This window comes from Sitodiplosis mosellana, unplaced genomic scaffold (genome assembly GCF_009176505.1).
Source record: "Sitodiplosis mosellana isolate CC-2019 unplaced genomic scaffold, AAFC_SMos_1.0 Smas_scaffold_1, whole genome shotgun sequence".
Taxonomy (NCBI): domain Eukaryota; kingdom Metazoa; phylum Arthropoda; class Insecta; order Diptera; family Cecidomyiidae; genus Sitodiplosis; species Sitodiplosis mosellana.
Window position 1 is genome coordinate 18,860,925 of NW_022595244.1, and position 22,818 is coordinate 18,883,742.

Consider the following 22,818-nt stretch of genomic DNA (forward strand, 5'->3'; position numbering starts at 1 on the left):
GAGGAAATTCAACACTCCAAATTACAATACAAAAATCAAAAAACGAAAACAAAAGTCGAAACGAAATATTTTCTGTATTATCGCAACAATTAACACATCGCATAACTTTTTCCACCCCGACACACACCGAAACGGCAACTTCGAAACAATGGCAAGCGTGTTCTCGATTGTACACAGTACACCAACAATAAAAGCGATTTGAAATAGATTTTTCAGTAGCTATAAATCTTGTGGTGCCCGCCCATGCATAAATGTAGTTAAACGTTGATGATTCCGCATGTGGAAAGTGGCGAAAAAAGACCTCGAAAAATGGCAAAATACAAAACCAACTTTCTCTTTCTCGCTCATGTTTTCGTTCTCGCCCCATCTCATTCGTTCTGGGCTTGCTGATATCTCGATGCCTCATTGTGCAGCAACCCATTTCATGGCGGGCATGGCCGTGTGCCGTGTACACACAACAGAGACAGAGAAAAAGTTTTCTAAAGTAGCTCTCAGCAAAATATTTAACCGATAAAATATATGGCGTCGGCAAAAAGGCAACTTCGATGGGTGTTGTATGGGTGCAAGAGAGCGCGATGCGGTTATGAGAATAAATCAATGATTATAATGGTTAAGTTGAGTAACATATTTAAACCGAGTCACAGAGATAGGGTTCAAATGACAACGGCAACACATTTGCTACTTCGATATGTGTGTATGTGCGCTACAAATCTAAACGTTGGCATCAAATGATGCGCTCGTTTCGCATGTGTCTTGTTTCTAAATAATCGAATATGCTTTTTAGTTTCAATGTTCATGTTTTGAATAAAAAGTTGCAGAAAAAACGTGGACAAAATTGTCATTCGTTGGAAAATTATACAATTTATGTTCAACTAAACAGGCAGAAAAAAACGTTATTTTTTTTCTACAACAAGAAAATAAATAAAAACGGCACCAGATAATATTTCATTTTGTAATACTGTTGACAAAGCGATATCAGCTTTGTGGTGAAAAACTGCAAAATACTGTGCTGTTTAGAGATACCGACTTTTCAAAATGTGTTTCTTTTTTTCCGTTTGGTGATATTCGCATTGCCATGCAAAGCTACTCCACCACTCCTTGAATTCGAATCACGTTTTCATTCGAAGCTGTGATTTCACATATTTGGATCCTCGCTTTCATTCGCTCCCATTTCGCAAGTGCATCATTCAACGTTCGTCGTGACAAATTATCTCATTCACAAAAAAGTTTTGATTCAAAACAAGTGGCCAAAGGGAAAACGAGAGTAACAGCATTTGAGCCGAATGATTTCATTTTTGGGACTTGAAAAATATTTGCTGATGGAATTTTATTACGAAAACTATTTTCGCCGGCATAAAATGATGTCCATCAAACGGGCCAAAATTACAACTTATATGACTAAACAGATTTGATGTTGGAATAACCACAATATTTCGAAAGTCCTTTAGAGGGAGCGAATTGCATTAATTCAAATTAAAAATATTCATTCGAAAAACTTAATTCAGAGTCAGAGTAATCTAATATTTTGTGCACCGAATCTAATCTTCTAATCTATGAAAATTTATGCTTTTTGAATGTCATAAAATCACTCGCAAGAGACACTAACCGACATCTGAGCTTTGGTAGCATACATCATTTCAATTATACTGGAGTGTAATAGATTTGAATATTGATTTGTTTTTCTCGCCAAGAACCCGAGTAAAATGCAATTCGCTGTGAAATATGTGTAGAACTTGATCATAAATCCAGTCACACTACTACACGCATAAATCATAGGGAAACGAAGAAGAAACTGGCAGAGCGAATGGATTTTCTCAACACATGAAAAGTTGTCATCGCATCACATCGCTTTGCTTAGCCGAAATAATAAACTGGAGTGTTGCTCGGTAGGTAGTTAGTAAATGGTAGTTAATGCCCAACGCGAAGAGATGTTTCCTTTTTTAAAATGAAATTTTGGATTGCTGATTGCCACTTTGCTGCGCTGTTCGATGCACCCGGATGATTTCTCAACACGCCATTCGGGAGCATGAAAATTGTGCGCGAGAAACGCATTTCGCAACAGAAACTCAACAAGATTTTGATGTATTGTTTTCCCATGAATGAAACTCAGTTGTAGTTTAAGCTTAAGTAGTTAGTTGTGTTTTGCACATTTCCGTGCAAAATGCATACCATCATCTCGTCGTCTTTATCACAAGACGTTCACTCTGTATGGCACTTTCATTAAACATACATCCTTTAAGCTAACAAGATAAAAAATATTTTCCCACTGTGAAGAAAATCATTTTTCGTCCTTATCATTTGGTGCGCGGTCGTCGCTCGCATCTCTATGTGTGCAGCGTGCACGCAGTTTGCATGTGTGGAAGAACAAGTTGCTTGCCTTTTAAGTCTCTAATAAATTCCATAAATTTGAAATGAAATACGAAATGATATGAAGATAAATCAGAAAGAGGGAGATGGAGAGGGAGAGAGTATGAAAATAATAACGCACAGACACCAAAACGGAAGCTCACTGCAACTATGCTCTGGTCACACACAAAGTTTTTCGCTTTCACTTGCTCTCGCTTTGTTCGTGGTGCGCTCATGGGATGTATGTAAGGAGATATTGCATGTTCCACTTTTCATAAGCCTGGTACGGGTAGCGAAGTTGAACAACAGCAAGAGGCACAATCCTAATAAATCTACGAGAATGCACATGTAATCACATAACGCAATGCCACACACAGAAAAGAATCCCCGGAAATTTTGGGTGTTCGCCGTAAAATTTGACATTTATATATAAATTTCTATATACATTTTACCGGCAACACTTCAATTTTCCGGGCGATGACATATTTTCGAACATTTTATCAAGTACTATATATATTTTACCGCTTGAAATGACAGATGGCGCTAATTTCTGTTGGAATATTTGAAATTATGTCATCGCCCGGAAAATTCAAGTGTTGCCGGTAAAATGTACATAGAAATTTATATATAAATGTCAAATTTTACGGCGAACACCTAAAATTTCCGGGGATTCTTTTCTGTGTGCATCACCATACAGTCGGTGTGATGCTCAGCTTGTTAGAGCTTTAGGAGAACAGCAAAAATCGAAAGAGTAACGTAAGATTCGAGATAGCTCAAACGAAACAACGACCGGCTTTCTCTGTATCTGTAGTTCTGACACGAGAAACCAGCCCGTGATAATAAGATATGGTGTTGCCAAACTACAACTTATCCTCTCCTTCGGCGCAATGAATGAATTTCACATTTTATAGCATTAGTTCTGAATAAACAATTTCGTACACTGTTTTTTTTAATATTTCACTTCTTCCAGTCCTTTGTCTCGTCGTTGTCGTCATCGTCATCTTCATTTTCATTCCTTTTCTTTCGCCTCAATTGTCTAAGATGAGAATCCTTTTTTCTCCGTCGGCGGCGTCTTTGGATTTTGGCATCGCTTTTTTGCTTGGCATCACAGTCTTTTGTTTAGTTATTCAGTCGTTATTTCCACTGTTATCACATGTATATATGCTCGCCATATGCCGCAAATATGATTACATTCTCTTTGTCTACAAAAACACATTTGCCTTGGCTCAAGAGCATTGCAGCATGGTTGTTTTGTTTACGTTTTCCAGCTTCTTGAGCATGTTTTTCGATGGGCTTCATATGATTTTCATTTCAGCAATGTATTGTCAAACGAAAACGAAAAATTAAAATTTCATGGCGTAAACACAGGGCACACGCTTTCGTCTCATGCGGAGATAATTTCATGCAATGTCGTCGATAATTTCGATAGCTTAAGAATTAAACCAGTTTTAATGTTATGAACAGTTTGTCGTTTATGATTGGGGAGATTTGGAGCTGGTTTTCTTTTTAATGGCGGTGAAGTGAACAAATGAGCGGAAACATGTGACCTTTCACAGTAAAGCGACCGAATAAAACGTCTATCGAAACTTAGCGATGACAATCAATCTAAGAGCCAACTTGATATGGCCAAAAATAAAACAAGGTCATGTCATAGAATTATATATAATATTTGTACATGCGCGACAAACGCAAAAATTATGATGATTGCTTTTGCCCGCCAGAAAATCGGCTCTATCTTTTGCTCCAGCAGTCGGATAATAATGACCCCGCGCTCTTCCTATTCAACCAAAGAGAATGGAGTGTATGTGGAACACTGAAAGAGTGATCAAAGCATTGAGTTCAAGACACAGCAGCAGATAAGCGTAATATGACCATTTTACTGAGATGCTTGGTCACGCACTACACAGAATATTAGGAACATTTTCTATGATTTATGCATGTGATGTGTTGTGTGCGAGAATATCACACAATCACAAATATATGACATCCACACTCAATATCCATCCTGTGATGAAAAGGACTCCAAAACATTTTTCAATCCCCAAATGTTCCCTTCTTCGTAACGTACTGAAGAGGAGGAAAAAAAATGAGAAGCGAAGTGCATAAAGCGAACATCATTGTTATGCTTCTAGTGAATTGCTTTTCTTTTTAAAAAGGTGATTTGAAATTTAAGCCTTACTTTGAAATTCGAGACGAAAAAAATGATTCCAATGAATTACGTGCTTTCTTTGAGAAGGTTTTCGTCATTAGCAAAGAAAAGGAAATTATATCTTTTTACATGTTCTTCGATTCCTCGAGAAAAAGACATTATTAAAAATGAGGAACAAACATAAGAACGTATTTTATAAATCATTGACATTTTCATCGCAAATTTCATCCAATTACGAATGGGATAGTGTTCTTTCTTTGAAAGAAGAAAAAAAAATGAACGCAATAAATTTGACACGTTTATCTTTCTTTCCTAGTCAGAAAATGTTCACCCAGTTTGAAAATTGGAAGCAAAATGTGGATGATAAACCGGGCTTAATTTTGTGAATAGTGAAAAAACGTGTCTGCATCAGTTGACGTAACATCCAAAACTGCTCGGATGAAAACGCAAAATGTTGCTCATTTTGATTAATGAACTTGCGCCAAGTTCATAAGGCAGCGCGCCTCATTAAATTGAGAAAAGGGAAGAATTTACAAAATATGTCGCAGATTATCTCTATCTCTCTGTTTTTTTTTTTTGTGAAATTTGATAAGCCCATATGTATCAACGTCGTACCATTTTGTGTTGTCTATACTTGAACAGAATTTTGTTGTCGTTAACTTTCGAAATGGCTTTTCGAAAGAAAAAAAATTATATCTATTTGAATCATGTGAAAATCCAAACTTCAAACGGGAGGTTGTATCTATTCTGTTGCAGAAATTTAATAGCATTATTTTGTGAAGAGACAGACAATTTTTTCTATTTGTCTTTGCTTTTAATCGCAAAAAGATACAGTTTCTCGCAGAAATTTCCTCGAAATCTGAATCTTTTTGGCGCGATACATGAATCATATCCGTCTGTGGAACTTGAATCCTTCGGAACATACGTGCATTTCGAAACCGACTGCACAGAAATTTAATTTGTCTGATAGCGGCGCGGGAATTTCGTCTCGAATATGTGGAGCGTGTGAATTTTGTGCAAAAACGCATTTTGTTATCATAAGCAGACGCAAAAAAGTCGGATTTTCATTAAAAACTTTCAATTTAACCAAGTTTCCCATCCACACGCTCCACGCAAATAATTCGTGCATTTCAGAAAATTTAAACATTTTCAGTAATTATAATTACATACTAGGCAGTCCTCGTTTCATGCACCCTGCCCACTGAATGAGTATGTCAAAGCATGTGCGCTTGATTTTTGATAATAACGTAAATAAATAATTACACACAGCCACTCAGCAAAGTATTTGGCCCAGTTTCTGTGAGCTTGCACATTTGCGCTTGTCAAATAGCAAGCACATCGCTCTTGCTACGCTCACGCACTGCGATAGGAACGTACATTCTCGTTTCTGGTTCGTTTTTGATATTTCAAAAGAGATGAAAATGTGACATGAAAATTAATCAATTTTATGGTTTTTGCATTTCGGTGAACGGTTCACACAAATAATAAGATATCAAATTGACGTCAGTTTTAAGGGAAAAAGTGACGTTCATCTTCAACAGCTGTAGATGAGAGATTACTGTTTTGTCTTTGCTTTTTGATCATTACTGTGTGATGCTTGCCAGCCCCACTCAATTGTGAAACCTTATGGTGGCGGGCGAAACACTGTGTGCTTGCATCAAGAAAAGGATAATATCAAATTGACATTAAAATTGGATAAAATTTCAAATGAAATACTTTTTTCTCATTACTCGAAATATTCAATCATAGATTTGATAAAAATTCTGCGATGGAAATGCAAGACAATCAAAGAAATGACAGAACGTCAACCAACCAAATGCTATTCGTCTTCATACATTCGCAAAATATTATCAGCGAGAGAGAGGTAGCGTATTTCTTGGAAACGATTCCGTACTCATTAAAAAATCAAGTCAAGTCAAAACTTGGTTTCAGTTGAAGGGCTGTCGGAAATTTAATTTGTCACAACGGAAATTCAGTATGTGTGCGTTATTTTTTAGCAGTGCGTAAACAAATTGTTCCAAATGAATCGCACCTTTTCACAAAATCACTGATTACATGTTAACAAAACACACATACGACAAATTTTATATATTTATTTGAGTGTAAAATAATTGACATATCAACATCAAGAAATTTAAGTAAGTGAATATGTCGTCGTCGTCATCGTCGGTGCAAACACTTCACACTCTCGAACCCCTTCTTTTTATCCATATTTGTATTCATCCGTTTAATGCTCGTTTCGTCTATATTTGCAGTTATGAAGCATATTACATTTACATTTGATGGAGAGGTTAAGCTCACGCAGAGACTGAACCATGGTGACGCTGGAGAATGTTGATGAAAGATGTTCAAAAATAATTTTCCCGCATGGCATTTGACGGGTATTGGGGACACATTGTGGAAAGTACAGCACACATGTTCAAAGTTCAAAAATTGAACAATTTCTCGCACTACGAACAAAAGTAGACACCTTTTATTCAGCATGTGGAATGTGAATGATTTGCATTTCGAAGAAACAAAATTATGAGTACTTTTTCTCTGAAAATGAAGCCATACTTGGTGTCACCTAATGCGTCATCTTTAGGTGGAAAAGTATGAAATCGTTCGTGGACACGAGCATGAATTCATTTTCGAGATACTATTATTAATATTTTTCAACTAGTTTTGCAGAATCGATTTAAAATTTATATGTACTGTAAGTTAGAAACTTTTAAAAATCCATTTAATTTTCCTTCAACTACGTTCAAGCGGTGAATGGGCGTTTATAGAATTCAACATTTCAAGTTAAAATCACCTTAATCCCATTTTTTGCACCTTTTTTTTGTTGCAAATAGTATTTATATGTATACAGTAGAACCTCGATTATCCGTCCTCCTATTATCCGTCACCTCCGTTAACCGTCATACCTTTTCAAGGTGGAAAAGTTTTTTTTCAGTTCATTTTTCAGTTTATTTCACTTGAACATACGAATAAAGTTGCCAATTAACTTTCATAATCAAAATCAATTGTGTGCCCCTTGTACATTCGCACAATAAGATTTGAAATTAGAGGCTTTACGTTTTCGATACACTTCTCGTATATACAAGATTGTTCAATATTTTGGACAATGCACCAAATCTGTTCTCATATCTATGTATTATATATTTTTTACATCACCTTGTTTTTCATCATAAACTAATTAGAAAGTATGGAAATTTTGATTATTTTGTTTTATTTATATGAAAGTCTCGATTATCCGTCTTTTTCGATTATCCTTCAATGCGCTGGTCCGGTGCCTGACGGATAATCGAGGTTCTACTGTAGTAGTGAGTATAAAAGACTATATGCTCCATTCAATCACAACTTTACACTCATTTCATTTGTGTAGTGTGCTAGTGCGTTTAAAAGCATATTTTCAAATTGATGTATTCCCACAGAGTAATGAATGAACCCATCAAAAATGTGTTGATGGATTTAAACGGAATGAGGCACAATTTGACGAAACCAAATAGAAAAAGTTTTGCAAAGTAATTTTTCCCTAAATGCGAAAATGTAATATATAAAAAGATTAACCTCAACATACAAACTTTGTTGAGTAAAATTTTTTCTTTTCAAATGTTGAAAATGTTCGGGCTTATTCTGAGTGTTCTGAAAATATGTGGAAACATGTAAATAAATAATAAAAGCGAATGCCACTTACCAAATACCACTGCTCTTTGAAAAATGGATCTGGGAAAAATAACGGTTCGCCTACTTGTCGGTACTGGATTCGTGATTGGGGTGCAATGCTACGAAGCATTCCGAGTTTCTGATAATTGTAAAAATTGGTTGTGTAATCGCGCTTCTTGCGCACCTTCTCATGCTGCTGTTGAAACCATCGAACCTAAACACAAGACACAAACAAATCAAATAAATTATTTATACATTTTTGTTGTTGTATTGCCGGGTAAATTATTTATAAATTCAAAGAGCGGCAAATGATTGATGCAAACATTCATGAAGAATGTAAATTTCGAATGTAAATTACATGAAAATTGTATTTGATAAAAGCTGAAAATTAAAAATGTCATGATGTATATGGTACACACACATCCATATATAGAAAGTTGCATGTCTGATAACAAGCTCATTGAAAATTAACATTTGAAAACTTTGTGCATTTTCGAAACTGGCGAGTTGCATGGACGACTACTGTTACATGGATGTTGTTATTCGAACGTGGTGCTTATCGGTGGTTTTTTTTTGTTCTATTTCTCGTAAATTTTCCCTTCGATATCATTTGTGTCGCTCAATTACTCTGGCTGATTTCCCAAAGCGCCGCTATTCGTATCAGCACATTCCAATCAATTTCATCAACATAAACGATTTGTTGTTAATGAAAAGAACTTTTTTGAATTTATTATGTTCCGCCATGTGACGATTTACCACATCCTCCCATTGCAGTTTGTCGACGCATGAAAATTATTCAGAATGTTAAAATGTTACGATTGCGAGAAAAGTTAAAAAAAAAAATTTGAATTAATTTTTCAATTCAGACAAGTGTTCAACTCCAAATGAATTGAAGATGATTTGAAATCACATTGAATATTTGATTTCCATGAATGATGATAATTTGTTTGATATTATGGGTGTGCAAAACACAACAGATGTGATTTTTCTGCTTAGCAGCGAAAAATTTAAAATACAAATACAATTAAAAGCGTCGTTATGCTTTGGATTGTTTGCCGCCGCCGACAATTCGCGACGTCTTCACCGCACTCATCATCAACATCATTTAAAATGTTCACTGTGAATCGATATGAATCGAAAAATAACATGCTATTCTCGTCAAGCAGTCTACGTACGATTCATTTCGTCGGTAGAATGGTTTTGACTGATTTTTAAGGGTCTGGGTGTGGGATGGTGGTAAATGCATGAAAATCGTTGGAATTAGGCTCATTGTTGTGGTAAAATGAGACTTTCTGTGGTGCGATCCAAAGAAAAACAGTCTGTTTGAAAATGTATGCTATCCTTGGGGAATTTTGTATCAAATGCGCCATGTACGTGTGTGCCTCATCGGCAAAACTCTCATTCGAATGTGGGACGATGCAAAGTCATGTTGTTTTCTTTGTACTATTTACAATTGGTCCTTTAAATTTATAACAGAGATTGAAATCGCAGCAAAAAAAAATAATGAATTACGCACGCATTTGGTAATTTAACAACATGACAGGGGGGGGGGGGATGAGATGAGCCGTTCAAATTGTTCTAGACAAATATTTGAGTGTAATATTTATGTTTTCGTTAGCACACTTTTTGCGCTTCTAAATGGATGTTACGCGAACTTGAGCGAGCGAAATTGCTTGCTTGAGTTGTGTGAAGAGCAATCAATTGAAATTGTCGTGGCTTGCTTGATAGTATTGTTCATGAAAATGAAAGCCGAAATTAAGTATACTTTGTGGTGGCACCAGTTGCTATGAAGCACGTGAATTCGCCGAGGAATTTACAAAGAGATTTCCTTCCTTTCAACTTTTGAAATTACATGTCTTTGTGCAAATTCGTGTGCGATGAACGCACTTCAGAGCTCTTTGACTCTCAAGATATTTCGCAAGACTCATTAAAGCCAACAATGGATTTTTGATACAAATTCACACAACCGCAAACATTTCCTTCCGTTTTTTTCTCTCCTTAGTCCCATTTTCTCTGCCATCGAAATTAAAACGCGGCATAAGTGGTACTTTTCATTCGATAAAAAGCAAAGCCTGTAGAAGTTTTACGCCTCAATAGACAAAGTGGAGTTTTTTTTTCTTCTTCTCTTTGGGATTTAGCTTGAGCTTATGCTAAACCCATTCGAACGCACTTCCAGTTTTCCGTGTGACGACTTTCAAAGTATCATCATATGATGTATTCAATTATACATAACGTCGACGGAAATTACGTCATTGTCATTCGAATGGAATCGAAGCGCGACACAAATGCAGTCGAGCGCTCAATAGACAATTCGAATGAATCAATAACCTAATCACTTGAAGAGTTTTCAACTTCAAACAAGTCAATTTTAAATTAATTTATTCAATGCTTTCCATCGTATTTCTTAGACATTTGTACGTTGATAAGTTCTCATTAGTTTTGTCTACGCTTATCATCTATGAGCATTTACTTAGATGTTTTTTTTTTTGTCAAACTTACCTCCGGTTCTGATTTCAGTGTACCATGATGCTCTTGGCTGTGGCTTAGCGAACGCTTCGATACGTGCCTATGATGAAACAGATAATAGTTCTTCAAGCTGCCAATCTGCAAATAAAATGGAATCGATATTTAAATTGTATTACCAACCATTCAGTTAAATAAGTCAAAATTGGTTTTTTTTAATCAACGGTATTTGAAAAAAGAACAGACTTTTTCATTTCAATATCAATACTTTACTAATTTTATTGGATTATTTCAGTAGAATTAATTAAATGGAAATGTTCCCGTGTTTTTTTTTGTTCTTGTACTTGCTTCATTTCGATGAAAAATTTATTAAATCAGACTAGGTAGAGAAAAAAAATTGACAATGTCATTTCTCACTAAAAGCTGCATTTTGTATGAGGATAAAACTTAATTTTGGTTTGATACCATTTTTAATGAGGACTGAATTGTGCAATTTGCTTGAACAAATTGGATTTTTTTTCCATGTTGATGCTGTTTAATTATAGTTCCATGATATTATTTCATATTCAATTCACTTTATTATTATGGTTTTAAAAAAATGTTTAAATAAATTATATATGAATAATCCTCGTGTTGGACACGTGCCGAACTCAATTTCAACTCGTAACGTGTTTTTTTCGTTATTCAGACATTTTCACATGTTGTGTCGTCATGAATCTTTGATGGAATTTTGAACATGCCATTTTTCATTAATTTCTTGAAACAATTCTCATGTTGAGCCGCGACCATTTCGTTTTCCATTAAAATTATGTTGGAGCGTTGAACAAATTGGAAGCGACATGCAATATTATTAAAATTCATACAAATTACTATGATTATTCGGAACGGGGCATTTCAAATGGTCATGAGGATGAATCACAACTTGTGAAGAAAACAAAATAACACGTTGTTAAGTCATTAATGAATACTTTCAAGTAGAATTAAATTCTTTTAAAGAATTTCCCCGAATGAAACTGTGATCCTGTGTGAATTATGAGTGCTTGTGAACCCAAAAACAGAAAACAACGGTCCAAATATGAAAATCGAAAACATAGAACCGAAAGAGAATCACAAAAAAAGTTATTTACATTTTTAATAAGATTAGAACATTTTATTTTGATGAGTTTGTCGTCTTGTGTTGTTTGTGAGTTGTGTCGGCTTGGAAAAACACTCTCAAGAGTCCAGCAAGCGAGTCAAGAGGAAATTTGAAGCCTCTTTTCGTGCTCTTTCCCATTTCACTTCATTAAATTGCACACAATTTCGTTTCTTTTTTGCTGTCTTCTATCCGAAAAAATAATGATTCAAATGTGTACGCGAATCATAAGGGGAACGAATACATTAGTATGAGAGAAAAAATGGGACAGATAATAGGATTGATAAGTAAGGCCATGACACTGCAAATAACACTGTAAAATATGACCGAGGAACAAAAGAAAAATTATACCAAAATCTCATCTTTTCTCAAGCCCATTCAAATTGATTACTCCGTGTATCAGAATTCATTTCGCTTGGTTTAGCTTGGTTCGGCTCGGTTCGGTTCGGCCGAGAAGCTGTGCATTGTAAAATCTTTTCTTGGATGTCATTAGCGCCACTATTTGCCAATCAAGCGGAAAATCTGGTGGAATTTTCTACTCTTTTTTTCTCTGCCAAAACAGACAAATTTGTTTTCCAAGAAAACAAAAATGTTTGAAAGCCATCAAAGAAATATGCTCATCACTTTGAAAGTGTTGAAAAAACGGCTGTAATTTTCAACAAACAAATTGAAACGTGCATAGCAATCTTCTTTTTATTTAAAATTCATAATTTTTCACGGCATTTTTTTCTTCTGCACTGTCTCACGCTGAACAGACCCACATTATGTCTGAATGCATGAATAATGGCATATCACGACCGCTTCAAATGATGTTTTCGCACACATTTTTGTTTTTCTACCCTCTATATTTTCATTCACTCTCGTTCGACGATGTTGTTATTAACGTTATACTTAACTTTACACGTAACTCGGTTACTCTTCCACTTTTACACAAATCATACAACCAATGCAAAGAATTTCCCATTTTCCAGTGCTCCAAAAACACTGCACCGGCGAATGGCGAACGACAAAAAAGACAGAAGAAAACAACGTCAAAAAGATGAACGATGAATGGAATTGTGTTGTTAAGTGAGAAAAAAGGATGTATACAAAATTAAAAAAAAGAGTCCAAGCACACAAAAAGAGCGAATGGAGCTGATGTGGATCAATGCGAATGAAGGAGGACAAAAAAAAATTCTAAAAAGCATTTTCTTCTTAATGGATGGCCTATGCAAAGCAATGTGCTTGACATTTTATTCAGTTTTTCTTCCCCGTTGTCCCATTTTTTTTCATTCGACAGATTGAGAATATATGGATCTTCGGTTCATTCATCGCCCATTGTTATCATCGCGTTCGTTGCAGTCTATTGAATCGCTCGCCAGATCGAAAAAGAAAAAGTAAGGGATATTTTTGTGAAATGTATTTTTAATTTGTGCGCTTTCTATCTGTCTCGTTGAAGGCCATTCATTGGTGCTTGAGCTTGAATCGAAATGACATCCATTAAATATAATTCAGCTCTCGAGATGACATACACAAAATTCTTTTGTGGAAGTAGGGGAAAAAATCGAAACAATGTTTTTCTTTCGGCTCCATTTCCATTTATTTGCGTAATGATCCTTTTTCATTACTTTCGCAAATAGAAGTTGATAGTGTACAGTGTACACGACATGGTCTTGGATATGTGTTTGTTTAGGATTGTCTGCTCACAATTCTAGCTACCAAACAAATGACAGGCATCCCTTTTTTCAGTCGCCCCAATAGAATTATGACAAAGGAATTGTAAACAAACGGCAACTTCTTGGTGAACTTTATGAAACTCATACTTTATTAGATATGAAAACTGCTCGTGGCGCTTGACATTTTTTGCGATGTTTTTTTTATTCAATGCACTATAGAAGTAAATAATATGAAACTTATTACTTATTACCGATTTTCGGTAATAAGATCGGTAATAACTCAGTTTTATTACCGATTTTATTACTTGTAATAAGTAATAACCGAAATAATAAATATTACCGATTTTTACTTCTATACCATGCACTCGTTCATTTTGTTCATAATAATTTAACGCACGAAGGCGTCACTGGCAAACAAATGATTAAGACCTAAAATTGGATCAATCCCGTTTTAATTACAGCTTAAACAATAACAGAACGGATTATTTTACGACAGTGGCCTCCTGTTTGTTTTACAGTAATGATGCTGTAAAAATGACGGTCTTGTGAGAAGAATTACGAAGAAATGAGCTAGAGATAAATGATCCTAATTTTAGCTCTTGTTTTGCAAATTCAGAAGCTGTTTTTGCGTATTTAATTACGTATGTGACATGCGGCATGTCTATCCTATTTAGTAAGCAAATAGAGCTATGGGTACAATTTCTTATGATTCAATAACTACACACACGTTTATCAAATACGGCGTCATTCGGTTTGATTTATTTTCTGTTTATCACATGGATAATATAAAGTAAGCAGTGGTTGTATCAACGATTTTTCTTTTCGAAAAACAAACTATACAGAATACTGCAACTTAGATGATATCCATTGGATAGCGATTAAGATGAAAAAACCTAGGGGCATTTCTCACGAAAAGAATGAATGAATTCTTATAAATTTTGAAAAATTTCTTCCGTTCGGTCCGATTCGATCAATTTTTATCAATTCGTGTGAATAAATGTTCATTTACACTGAACTTTTGAATTATGCTTCAATGAAATTGTTCTGGAAGTGGGTTTTGGTGGATCTCAAGGATCGTTCAGAACTGCTCCTGGTTCAGGAAGTGGATCTTCAGGATGGGCCAGGGCAATGTCAAACCGGATCTGGTCCATCCTGAGGATCCACCAAAACCCACTTCCAGAACACTTTTATTCAAGCAATATCGTCATTTCAGTACATTTTCTTACAATTTCAATAAAAAAGAAGAAATAATAGACATTTTTGCACATTTGCTCAAATTTTTTGTGTGAGAAATGCCCCTAGGAAAAAACAAATTTGACCAGAAAATGGTTATTTTAACAAGAAATGAGATTTCGGACATGAAAAATGTATCCGCCGGTGCAGAGGCACTGGACTGAGGAAAACGCTTTGTTTGGTGTGCCTCAAACGGCTTGCCAAAAAAAATGTTCCCTGGATGATATTTAAAAAACCATACATGTTAAAAGGAGAAAATTTTCCATTTGAATATCATTGTTCACTAAGAAGATTCGAGTTGTTTATTTCTTATGCAAAGGTTGGGGGCAAGCACAAGTTGATTATTTGTGAACTCTTATTTTTCCTGGTTTTAAAAAATGGATACAAATGTTTATATTACACATTTATAATCACAAGAGACACGAGTAGGACAAAAAGACATAGAGAACACAAGTAGGAGAGGAGTACACGAGTAGGACATTTTTTTTGGCTTTTTTTTAGATTGACTTTAGCGATCAAAATTAGACAGTCAAATGTCAAATACACAGAAAAACAGCAGAATATTTATAAAAATAATCAAAATGCATTTGAATTATTGAAAACAGTATCATTTCAAATAGCTGGATAGAGACTTATCATGTCTAAACCATATGTATTTCACTGATTAGGATTTTTCATCCCCTAGACTGATGATTTATACCATATGTCTTATCTGTATTGACGTCTAACGCTTTATAAACGCGGCTTTCGATATGTGAAGGCTTTTTTGTCGGGAAAAGTTCAGATTGATCAACTCTTATCAACAATCATCTGTACGAGAACATAGAAAAAATATATTCACACTCCAAGATGTGCCGAACTGAAAATCTTTTCGATGCAGAAAATGGTACGGCCACAAGATGAGGTTACAAAATGTGGGAAATTCATTCAAAACAATTATTCATTTTCTATCAAAAGCTCGTAGAGACTCGGATGTTCATCCTCAAATAAACCATTCGACACCCAAAAAGAAAGCAGTTGAAATGGATGAAGCCATTTCGAAAACCAGTAAGTGGCGAAATTATTCGATTTTGAAATTTTAAAAAGTTTCAAACCGAAATCGTTTCCTTCGAATTTTATATTCCCTACCTACTACTCAATACCATTTTTTTCCCTTTAAATAGAATTTGGAGTCTTCAACTATTTCGTCATTTGCGTAACCGGCCTCGTTTTGTATACAGTTATAGCCGAAACATGTGCCATTTGTTATGTACTCCCAATTTTGGATTGTGACATGACTGATGTGACCACTGCTCAAAAAGGAGTTTTGGCTGGTGTTGCATTTGTTGGTGTCATTTGTTCGTCGCATTTATGGGGTTTTTTGGCGGATACTAAAGGCCGTCGCTGCGTTATTCAACCCACTCTTTTCGTAACGTTCCTATTGTCCGTCACCTCTTCATTCATTCAGAACTTCTATCTTTTTGTCGCACTGCGATTCCTCAGTGGATTCTTGTAAGTTCAATCATTTTCCACTTATTTTTCATATTGTCATACACAAACACATCTGTATTATTAGTGTGTCTGCCTCGAGTGGTAATATGTTCGCATATTTAGGCGAATTTCATAACAACAAGCAGAGGAGCCGTGCGATAATGAGTGAGAATATATTTTGATACAGTTTTTACAGTTAAGGATATATTTTAAAACTTAATTACTACTTTTTTCACTAAAAAAAGGTGCAACCGTAATATATAGTGCTTTGTGTGTAATTCAGCCAATAGCCGCATGGGCTGTAATAAATCAGGAATGGCAATTCGAAGTTCCGTTCATTGGTTTGACATACAAACCGTGGCGTTTATTTATCATTGTCTATGCATTGCCTGGGCTGTTTTCGGCATTAGCCCTACTATTTCTGCCAGAGTCACCAAAATTCGTGCTTGGTCAAGGACATAAAGTGGCAGCTTATCAAATTTTGCAGAAAATGAACCGATGGAATAATGGGAAAAAGGAACCTCTAGAAGAATTCGAAATTCACGAAGAATCCGAAACTGTTGCAAACAGACAACGCATTTTAGCGAAAAAAGATAGTCGGTTCCCATTACTAAAAACGGTTTGGCATCAAACCGCTCCACTGTTCAAAGCACCGTATTTGAAGTCAATGGTGTTGATTTGTACAATTCAATTCGGTATCGTTTTGACGTGTCAAGGCTTTGCAATGTTCTTTGCTGAGATCATAAATAAAATGTCGGATAATTTAGACAGTTTCTACGATCAGAGAATGATGATGTGTGATATACTTGGTAGGAAGTCAGTTAATATCAGTGTAATGAACGAGATAAATGATGAGGTAAATTATTCATATGATTGCTCTTGATAAGAATTCCGGCAATAAAGATACATTCACATCTAGATTTGTGTCGATAAACTAGATCTGTCGACGCTGGGAATCGGTCTTGCTATCGAAGTCATATTTGCACTAAGCAGTGCTCTGGCTGGTTTGTTGATTAATAAAGTCGGGAACTTTGCAATTATATGTAAGATTATACGATATACGCACCATTTCAATTGGTTTAAATTTAATCTGATCGTCATCTTTGTTTCGAATCAGTTTTCGTTTTATTGACGTGCGGGCTAAGTGGTATAGGATGCATGCTCACCGATATTCCAGCCTTGCAAGTTGCTTTATATCTTTATTTTGTGTCGTGCGGTGTGGCAACAAACGTTCTAAGCTCGGCAACGGTTGAATTGTATCCAACAACATTAAGGTGAGATGCAAAAATAATCGAATAATGTTGAAAAAAATACTTATTTTTCAATTTAATTTCAATTCGAATTAAAGAGCAATGGCCATGTCCATTTCTCTTATGTTTGCACGTTTGGGAGGTGTTACCGGCGCAAATGCAGCTGCACTTCTCTTGGATGATTACTGCGAAATTTCGTTTTATTTGCCGGGATCAATTCTAATTGGTAATTGATTGCTCAATCATTTTCTTCTATACAATTACAGATTCATTCAAATATGATGAATTCCAGTCATTGTTATATCGCTCTCAGCATCTCGTAAGATAACTGAGACGGATAATTCAGCTAGCTGAAACGACGCAAGCGTAGCATGACATAAGTCTGAACGGTGCACGTCTCTACATGAACTAAGCGTTTAAGTGAGCCATGCGGCATCTTTATACAATACACACACTGTCTATGTGAAGACTCTCGCCACACAGACTTATGTCATGCGTCACCTGCGTCGCCTGCGTCGTTTCAGCTAGCTGAATTATCCGTCTCAGTTATCTTACGAGATGCTGAGAGCGATATAACAATGACTGATGAATTCCAAATAAAATTAATTGATTTACAGCGATGGGCTTATTGGCATTTTTCATCCCGAATATTCACAAGAAAAAGCATTCTGACGAAGAGCATACTAAAGTCGATGCTCGTCTGAGCATACTCTCTTTCAGAGGATCTGTGAAAAACTTCTAAGAAGAATGATCAATTGATTATCCATTAATCATATTTTACTCTAACACTCCGATGAACATGACAGTGACACAAAACAAACAAAGCGATTTGAACTGGCTGCAACTCTAATTTTTCATTGTCAAGTCGAATTTGAAAACAAAAATAAAGACATGCTCATCAAAACAAATGAATGTTTTATTTTATGTTCAACGTAAAACCAAAAGGAAAGATATACTCAAAATCAAATTGACAGTATATAGTGGACAAAAATGATCCATTAACTTTAGGTTTCTTATTTCAAATATAACGAAAAGCCTTAAGTGAATATGTACAAATAAGAATTGAATTCAATGAAATCTCAGATATATCTTTATTAAATCTTAGTTGATTTCATATTTCCAAAAGCAAAGGAGAAATTTGGATCAAGACTTGGGAATTTATCGATTTTAATAAAATTCTTGCAATTGAGTTTAATAAAATATGCGAATCCAAAATCTGTGTTGAAACAAATCATATGAGACGAAATTAAATGCTGTATCATTTTATTGTGACAATCAGGCAGGTTAAAAACGTGATAAAATAAAATTTATATAGCACATTTGTTTGACAAAGAAAAAAGCGCCACTATAGTCCCAGTCAGAAGACGTCAAACCAACAATGACTCACATCTTGACGGCAACGCATTGGAACTGTATTGGTGGGTGTATAAGAAATTGAAACGAATAAAATGTTTCGATTCTGTAAAATAAAATGGTGCAAATATACCGATGGCACACAAGATAACCAAATTGCCTTCTTTCGGCAGGTCCAACCCGAATAAAAAATAAATAGTTTTTTTTTTCATTATTGATCGGCAAGTTGATCAAGTGCGTTTCCAAAGTAAGCGCGTTCACGCTCAGGCATTTTCATTTTGAAAATGATGTTATTGTTAGTGTAATGCTATCCGTTGAAAATTGAAAGATGAAAGTAAAAAAGAAGATAACATTGAACGAATACAAATTGAGCTATTCGTCGCTCATGGAAATTGTTTATTTGTCGTAGTGCTCGAATCGTGATCAGTTGACTCTTAACGATTACCATTATCTACTTAACAAATGAAGAAATGGAGATAAGAATTTTAGTTCTGCATGTTATCAAAATATTTCAAACTTGTATATAAGTCTGATGAATGCTAAAGCCAAATCATTTGTGATTTGTTAATTTTGTTATGCCGGGAGTTACTATCGCATTCCAATTAAAATAACATTGTATTCAACAGAAGTCTTAATCTTGTCGATAATAATAAAAAACTTGAGATGGATTATTCCGATGGCGAAAATGGTATTAAATATACGATGCTATGTAACTTTGGAATCAAATTCCCACTAATTTTCCTTTATTCATTAATTAAAAAGGCCGCAAAAATTCAGATGTTCTGTCTCAAGTATCGGATAAATTACCGCCCCGAAAAAAGCTATTAAATATGGATGACGCTATTTTCAAAACAAGTAAGTAATGAGAAATATTTAGATTAATATCTACAAGGCTCAATTTTGTTGTTGTACTCAATCAGAGTTTGGATTGTTCAACTATGCAATTATTTTCGTGAGTGCAATCACATTGAATGCAGTGGCAGTGGAAACATGTGCAGTTAGTTATGTGATTCCTGTGGCATGTGATATGAAAATGACATCCGGTCAAAAAGGGATTTTGGCAGGGGCCGCATTTTTTGGTGTAATTTGTTCATCTTATTTATGGGGCTACCTAGCGGATACTAAAGGTCGACGACGCATCATTCAGCCAACGCTGTTTTTGGCTTCTTTTTCATCTATCATTTGTTCATTTATTCAAAATATCTACATTTTTGCCGCTTTTCGATTTCTCAATGGATTTTTGTGAGTTGCAAATTTGGCTTACATTCAAGCACATTTGCGCACATACCGTAACCGAACTGATTTTCGTTCTCATGTAGCATTTCTGGGTCGGCTGCAAATATTTTCGCATATTTAGGCGAATTTCACACCAACGATAAAAGGACAACAAGTATTATTAGTATGTCATAATGGAACACAAAGTTGTTGTACTCTTATATTACCATAGACACTGATCATCTAAATTGTTTCCACTTAATAAAGGCACAACAGTAATTTACAATGGAATGTGCACGATTGTTCCTGTGACCGCGTGGGCAGTCATCAATCAAGACTGGCAATTCCAAGTGCCAATCATTGGTCTTATTTATAAGCCGTGGCGTCTATTCATGGTCGTATGCGGATTGCCTGGTTTCATTTCAGCGATTGCTTTGATTTTTTTGCCAGAATCACCGAAATTCGTTCTGAGTCAAGGGAAAAAAGCGGCAGTTTTTCAAATTTTGCAGAAAATGAATCGATGGAATAATGGTAAAAAATCAGAATTCGAAGAATTTGAAATTCTCGATGATGTCCATTCAATCGAAAACAAGCAGTGCATTTCGGAAAGCATTAAGAAAACTCGAGTCCCATTGTTAAAATCGGTTTGGAATCAAACCGTTCCCTTATTCAAACCGCCATACCTAAGATCGACGATTTTACTTTGTACAATCCAATTCAGTTTATACTCTGTATTCAACGGGTTTTTCATGTTTTTTGCCCAAATTATCAATGGAATGTCGATCAATTTGAATAGTTTCATTGATGATAGAATGCCGATGTGCGAGGCAATTAAAGTAAATACAGATAATATGATTGAAATCGAATATAATGAGACAAATAGTGAGGTAAGTGCTGCGTTTGTCCAAATGATGTATATTAATTATTATATTTGCTCAATTCATGAATAGGTTTGTATAGACAAATTGGATGTATCAGTAATGGAGAATGGTATAATATTCGAGCTAACATTCACTATAGGCTTAGCCATTGCTGGTTTACTCCTTGGAAAAGTGGGAAAATATCCAGTCATTCGTAAATATTAGCACATCAAATTTATAGTGATTGAAACTGATTTGGTCTATTTGCTCTTTTCGCTAGTGTTCATCTTATTGTCAACGGGTTTGAGTGGTATTGCTTGCATACTAGTCAATATTCCATTACTGCAGGTTATGTTATTCGTATGGTTACTGTGTTCGGGTATAGTTTCGAATGTTTTGAGTTCAGCTACTGTTGACTTGTATCCAACGACACTGAGGTAACTTCAATTAAAAGTTGCAAAAAAAAATTAAAAAAAATTAACACATTTTTATTGAATTAAAGGGCAACGGCAATATCGTTTTCGCTGATGTTTGGTCGTTTGGGGGGTGTTACTGGAGCCAATACAGTGGCTTTTCTGTTAGATGATAATTGTGAAGCTACATTCTATTTGTCGGGATCAATGTTAATCGGTAAATTCTTTGTCATTTTTTTATTCTCATTTTTTGAACACTTCATTCATTCACAGCAATTAGCGTACTGGCATTCTTCATTCCGAATATTCACAAGCGAATCACGGACTCGGATCAAGATAAAACCAAACGTGATCCCCGTTTAAGTATAATATCATTTAGGGGATCTGTGAAGAGTTTTTGAGGTGAAGACGAAACCAACCGGGCATTTTATTTAAAATCCCAGAAACCGTACACATCTGTTGAGTTTAAATGCAGATATGAAAAAGAACATTTAAAACGATATAACCAAATTGTTTGCTGTCAAACTTTGTCTCGCTCACGCCAACTGTCACACTGACTCGTTCGTGTACGAATTGCTGTTAGCGTAAAAGAGACGTTTTTTTGCAGTGGACTCAGTTTAGATGTTCTTTATGTGTTTGCATCTGTTTGATTATTATTTTATGAATTCAATAAAGAAATATATTAACCATTCCATCGCACATTTTATTTTCTGCCTCCATTTGTTCACTTTTGAATTGTTTACCATTTTGTTGATCTTCCAATGAGACAAGGTCTCTTGATAAGTGAGAATCTTTCTTCACTCGTCTGGCTGCTATCGCATCCAATTGCAACGTGAGCAAAAATGTAATGATACTACGTAGTAAAAGTCGTTGCAATCATACTGTGTGTGTTAGGTAGGTCATTAGTGTCTTCCATTTGATAGATTGTGGAAATTCAAATGATAGCTCAGAAATGCTTGTTGAATGAGAGATGCCAATTTTTTTGGTATAATTTGTTCATCTTCATCATGAGGACTCTGAGGAAGGAAGATCCCATTGTTTATAGCTACTCTTTTGTCCATTATTACCGGCTCATTTGTTGAAAATTTATATATTTTTGCTGCGTTGCGATTTCTTAATGGGTTTTGGTATGTAAAATGGAATTTTCGTGAATTTTCTGAGTTCGACACTTCCAGTATATCTTGTGCTTCAGGAAGCATTCACGCATATTTAGGTGAATTTCATAATGATATCCAAAGATCTCGAGCCATTATGAGTAATTCTCATTTGAATTTCGTTATTTCATCTGAACTACCGCTCTTGCATTTCCAATAAACTCAATTCATTTTATTAAAATAGTTTGTGCATGCTCATGCCTTTGGCTGCATATGCTGTGATCAATCAAGTTTGGCAGTTTTAAGTTCCCTACATTGATCTCACTCACAAACCATGGCGTTTCTTTCTCATTGTGAGTGGCTTACCAGAACTCTTGGCATCGATGGCTCTAATCTTTCTGCCGGAGGGCCCAAAATTTGCTCTTAGCCGAGTCAATTGAAAACCGGCAACGTACTTTGCCGAACCAAAATAGCCAGTTCGCTATATTAAAAACCATTTGGAATCAAACTGGACCGTTGCTAAAACCACCGTACTTA

The 22,818-nt window shown here is 35.4% G+C and overlaps 3 protein-coding genes across 9 annotated transcripts in view; 2 read left to right on the forward strand and 1 right to left on the reverse strand.

Moving 5' to 3' along the window:
* LOC129579249 (furin-like protease 2) overlaps positions 1-22,818 on the reverse strand; it is a 207,143-nt gene that overhangs the window by 63,380 nt on the left and 120,945 nt on the right. For all 7 annotated transcript variants that reach the window (XM_055469167.1, XM_055469175.1, XM_055469129.1 and 4 more), the window contains 2 exons: positions 10,643-10,747; positions 8,175-8,357 (listed from right to left, as the gene is read on the reverse strand). In XM_055469167.1, the coding sequence (XP_055325142.1) occupies positions 8,175-8,357; positions 10,643-10,747 (288 nt within the window). The remainder of the gene's footprint in view (positions 1-8,174; positions 8,358-10,642; positions 10,748-22,818) is intronic.
* Positions 15,405-18,204, forward strand: LOC129579279 (synaptic vesicle glycoprotein 2B-like). Its single transcript, XM_055469189.1, has 9 exons — positions 15,405-15,512; positions 15,584-15,673; positions 15,790-16,117; positions 16,182-16,261; positions 16,342-16,952; positions 17,016-17,139; positions 17,214-17,370; positions 17,445-17,572; positions 17,964-18,204. The coding sequence occupies exons 1-9, from the start codon at positions 15,476-15,478 to the stop codon at positions 18,086-18,088; spliced, it is 1,680 nt and encodes a 559-aa protein (XP_055325164.1). The 5' UTR covers positions 15,405-15,475; the 3' UTR covers positions 18,089-18,204.
* LOC129579286 (synaptic vesicle glycoprotein 2B-like) lies at positions 19,183-21,880 on the forward strand. The gene is made up of 9 exons (XM_055469219.1): positions 19,183-19,387; positions 19,462-19,554; positions 19,620-19,941; positions 20,019-20,098; positions 20,182-20,801; positions 20,865-20,988; positions 21,055-21,211; positions 21,277-21,404; positions 21,461-21,880. Exons 1-9 carry the CDS (start codon positions 19,363-19,365, stop codon positions 21,586-21,588), a joined length of 1,677 nt encoding a protein of 558 aa, XP_055325194.1. The 5' UTR covers positions 19,183-19,362; the 3' UTR covers positions 21,589-21,880.

Coding starts and splice junctions, on each gene's coding strand:
- LOC129579279 (XM_055469189.1), top strand. CDS start 15,476: ATGTGCCGAACTGAAAATCTTTTCGATGCAGAAAATG. Junction 15,513..15,583: donor TCTTTTCGATGCAGAAAATG/GTACGGCCACAA, acceptor TTCTATCAAAAG/CTCGTAGAGACTCGGATGTT. Junction 15,674..15,789: donor TGAAGCCATTTCGAAAACCA/GTAAGTGGCGAA, acceptor CCCTTTAAATAG/AATTTGGAGTCTTCAACTAT.
- LOC129579286 (XM_055469219.1), top strand. CDS start 19,363: ATGGATTATTCCGATGGCGAAAATG. Junction 19,555..19,619: donor TGACGCTATTTTCAAAACAA/GTAAGTAATGAG, acceptor GTACTCAATCAG/AGTTTGGATTGTTCAACTAT. Junction 21,212..21,276: donor TTGTATCCAACGACACTGAG/GTAACTTCAATT, acceptor ATTGAATTAAAG/GGCAACGGCAATATCGTTTT.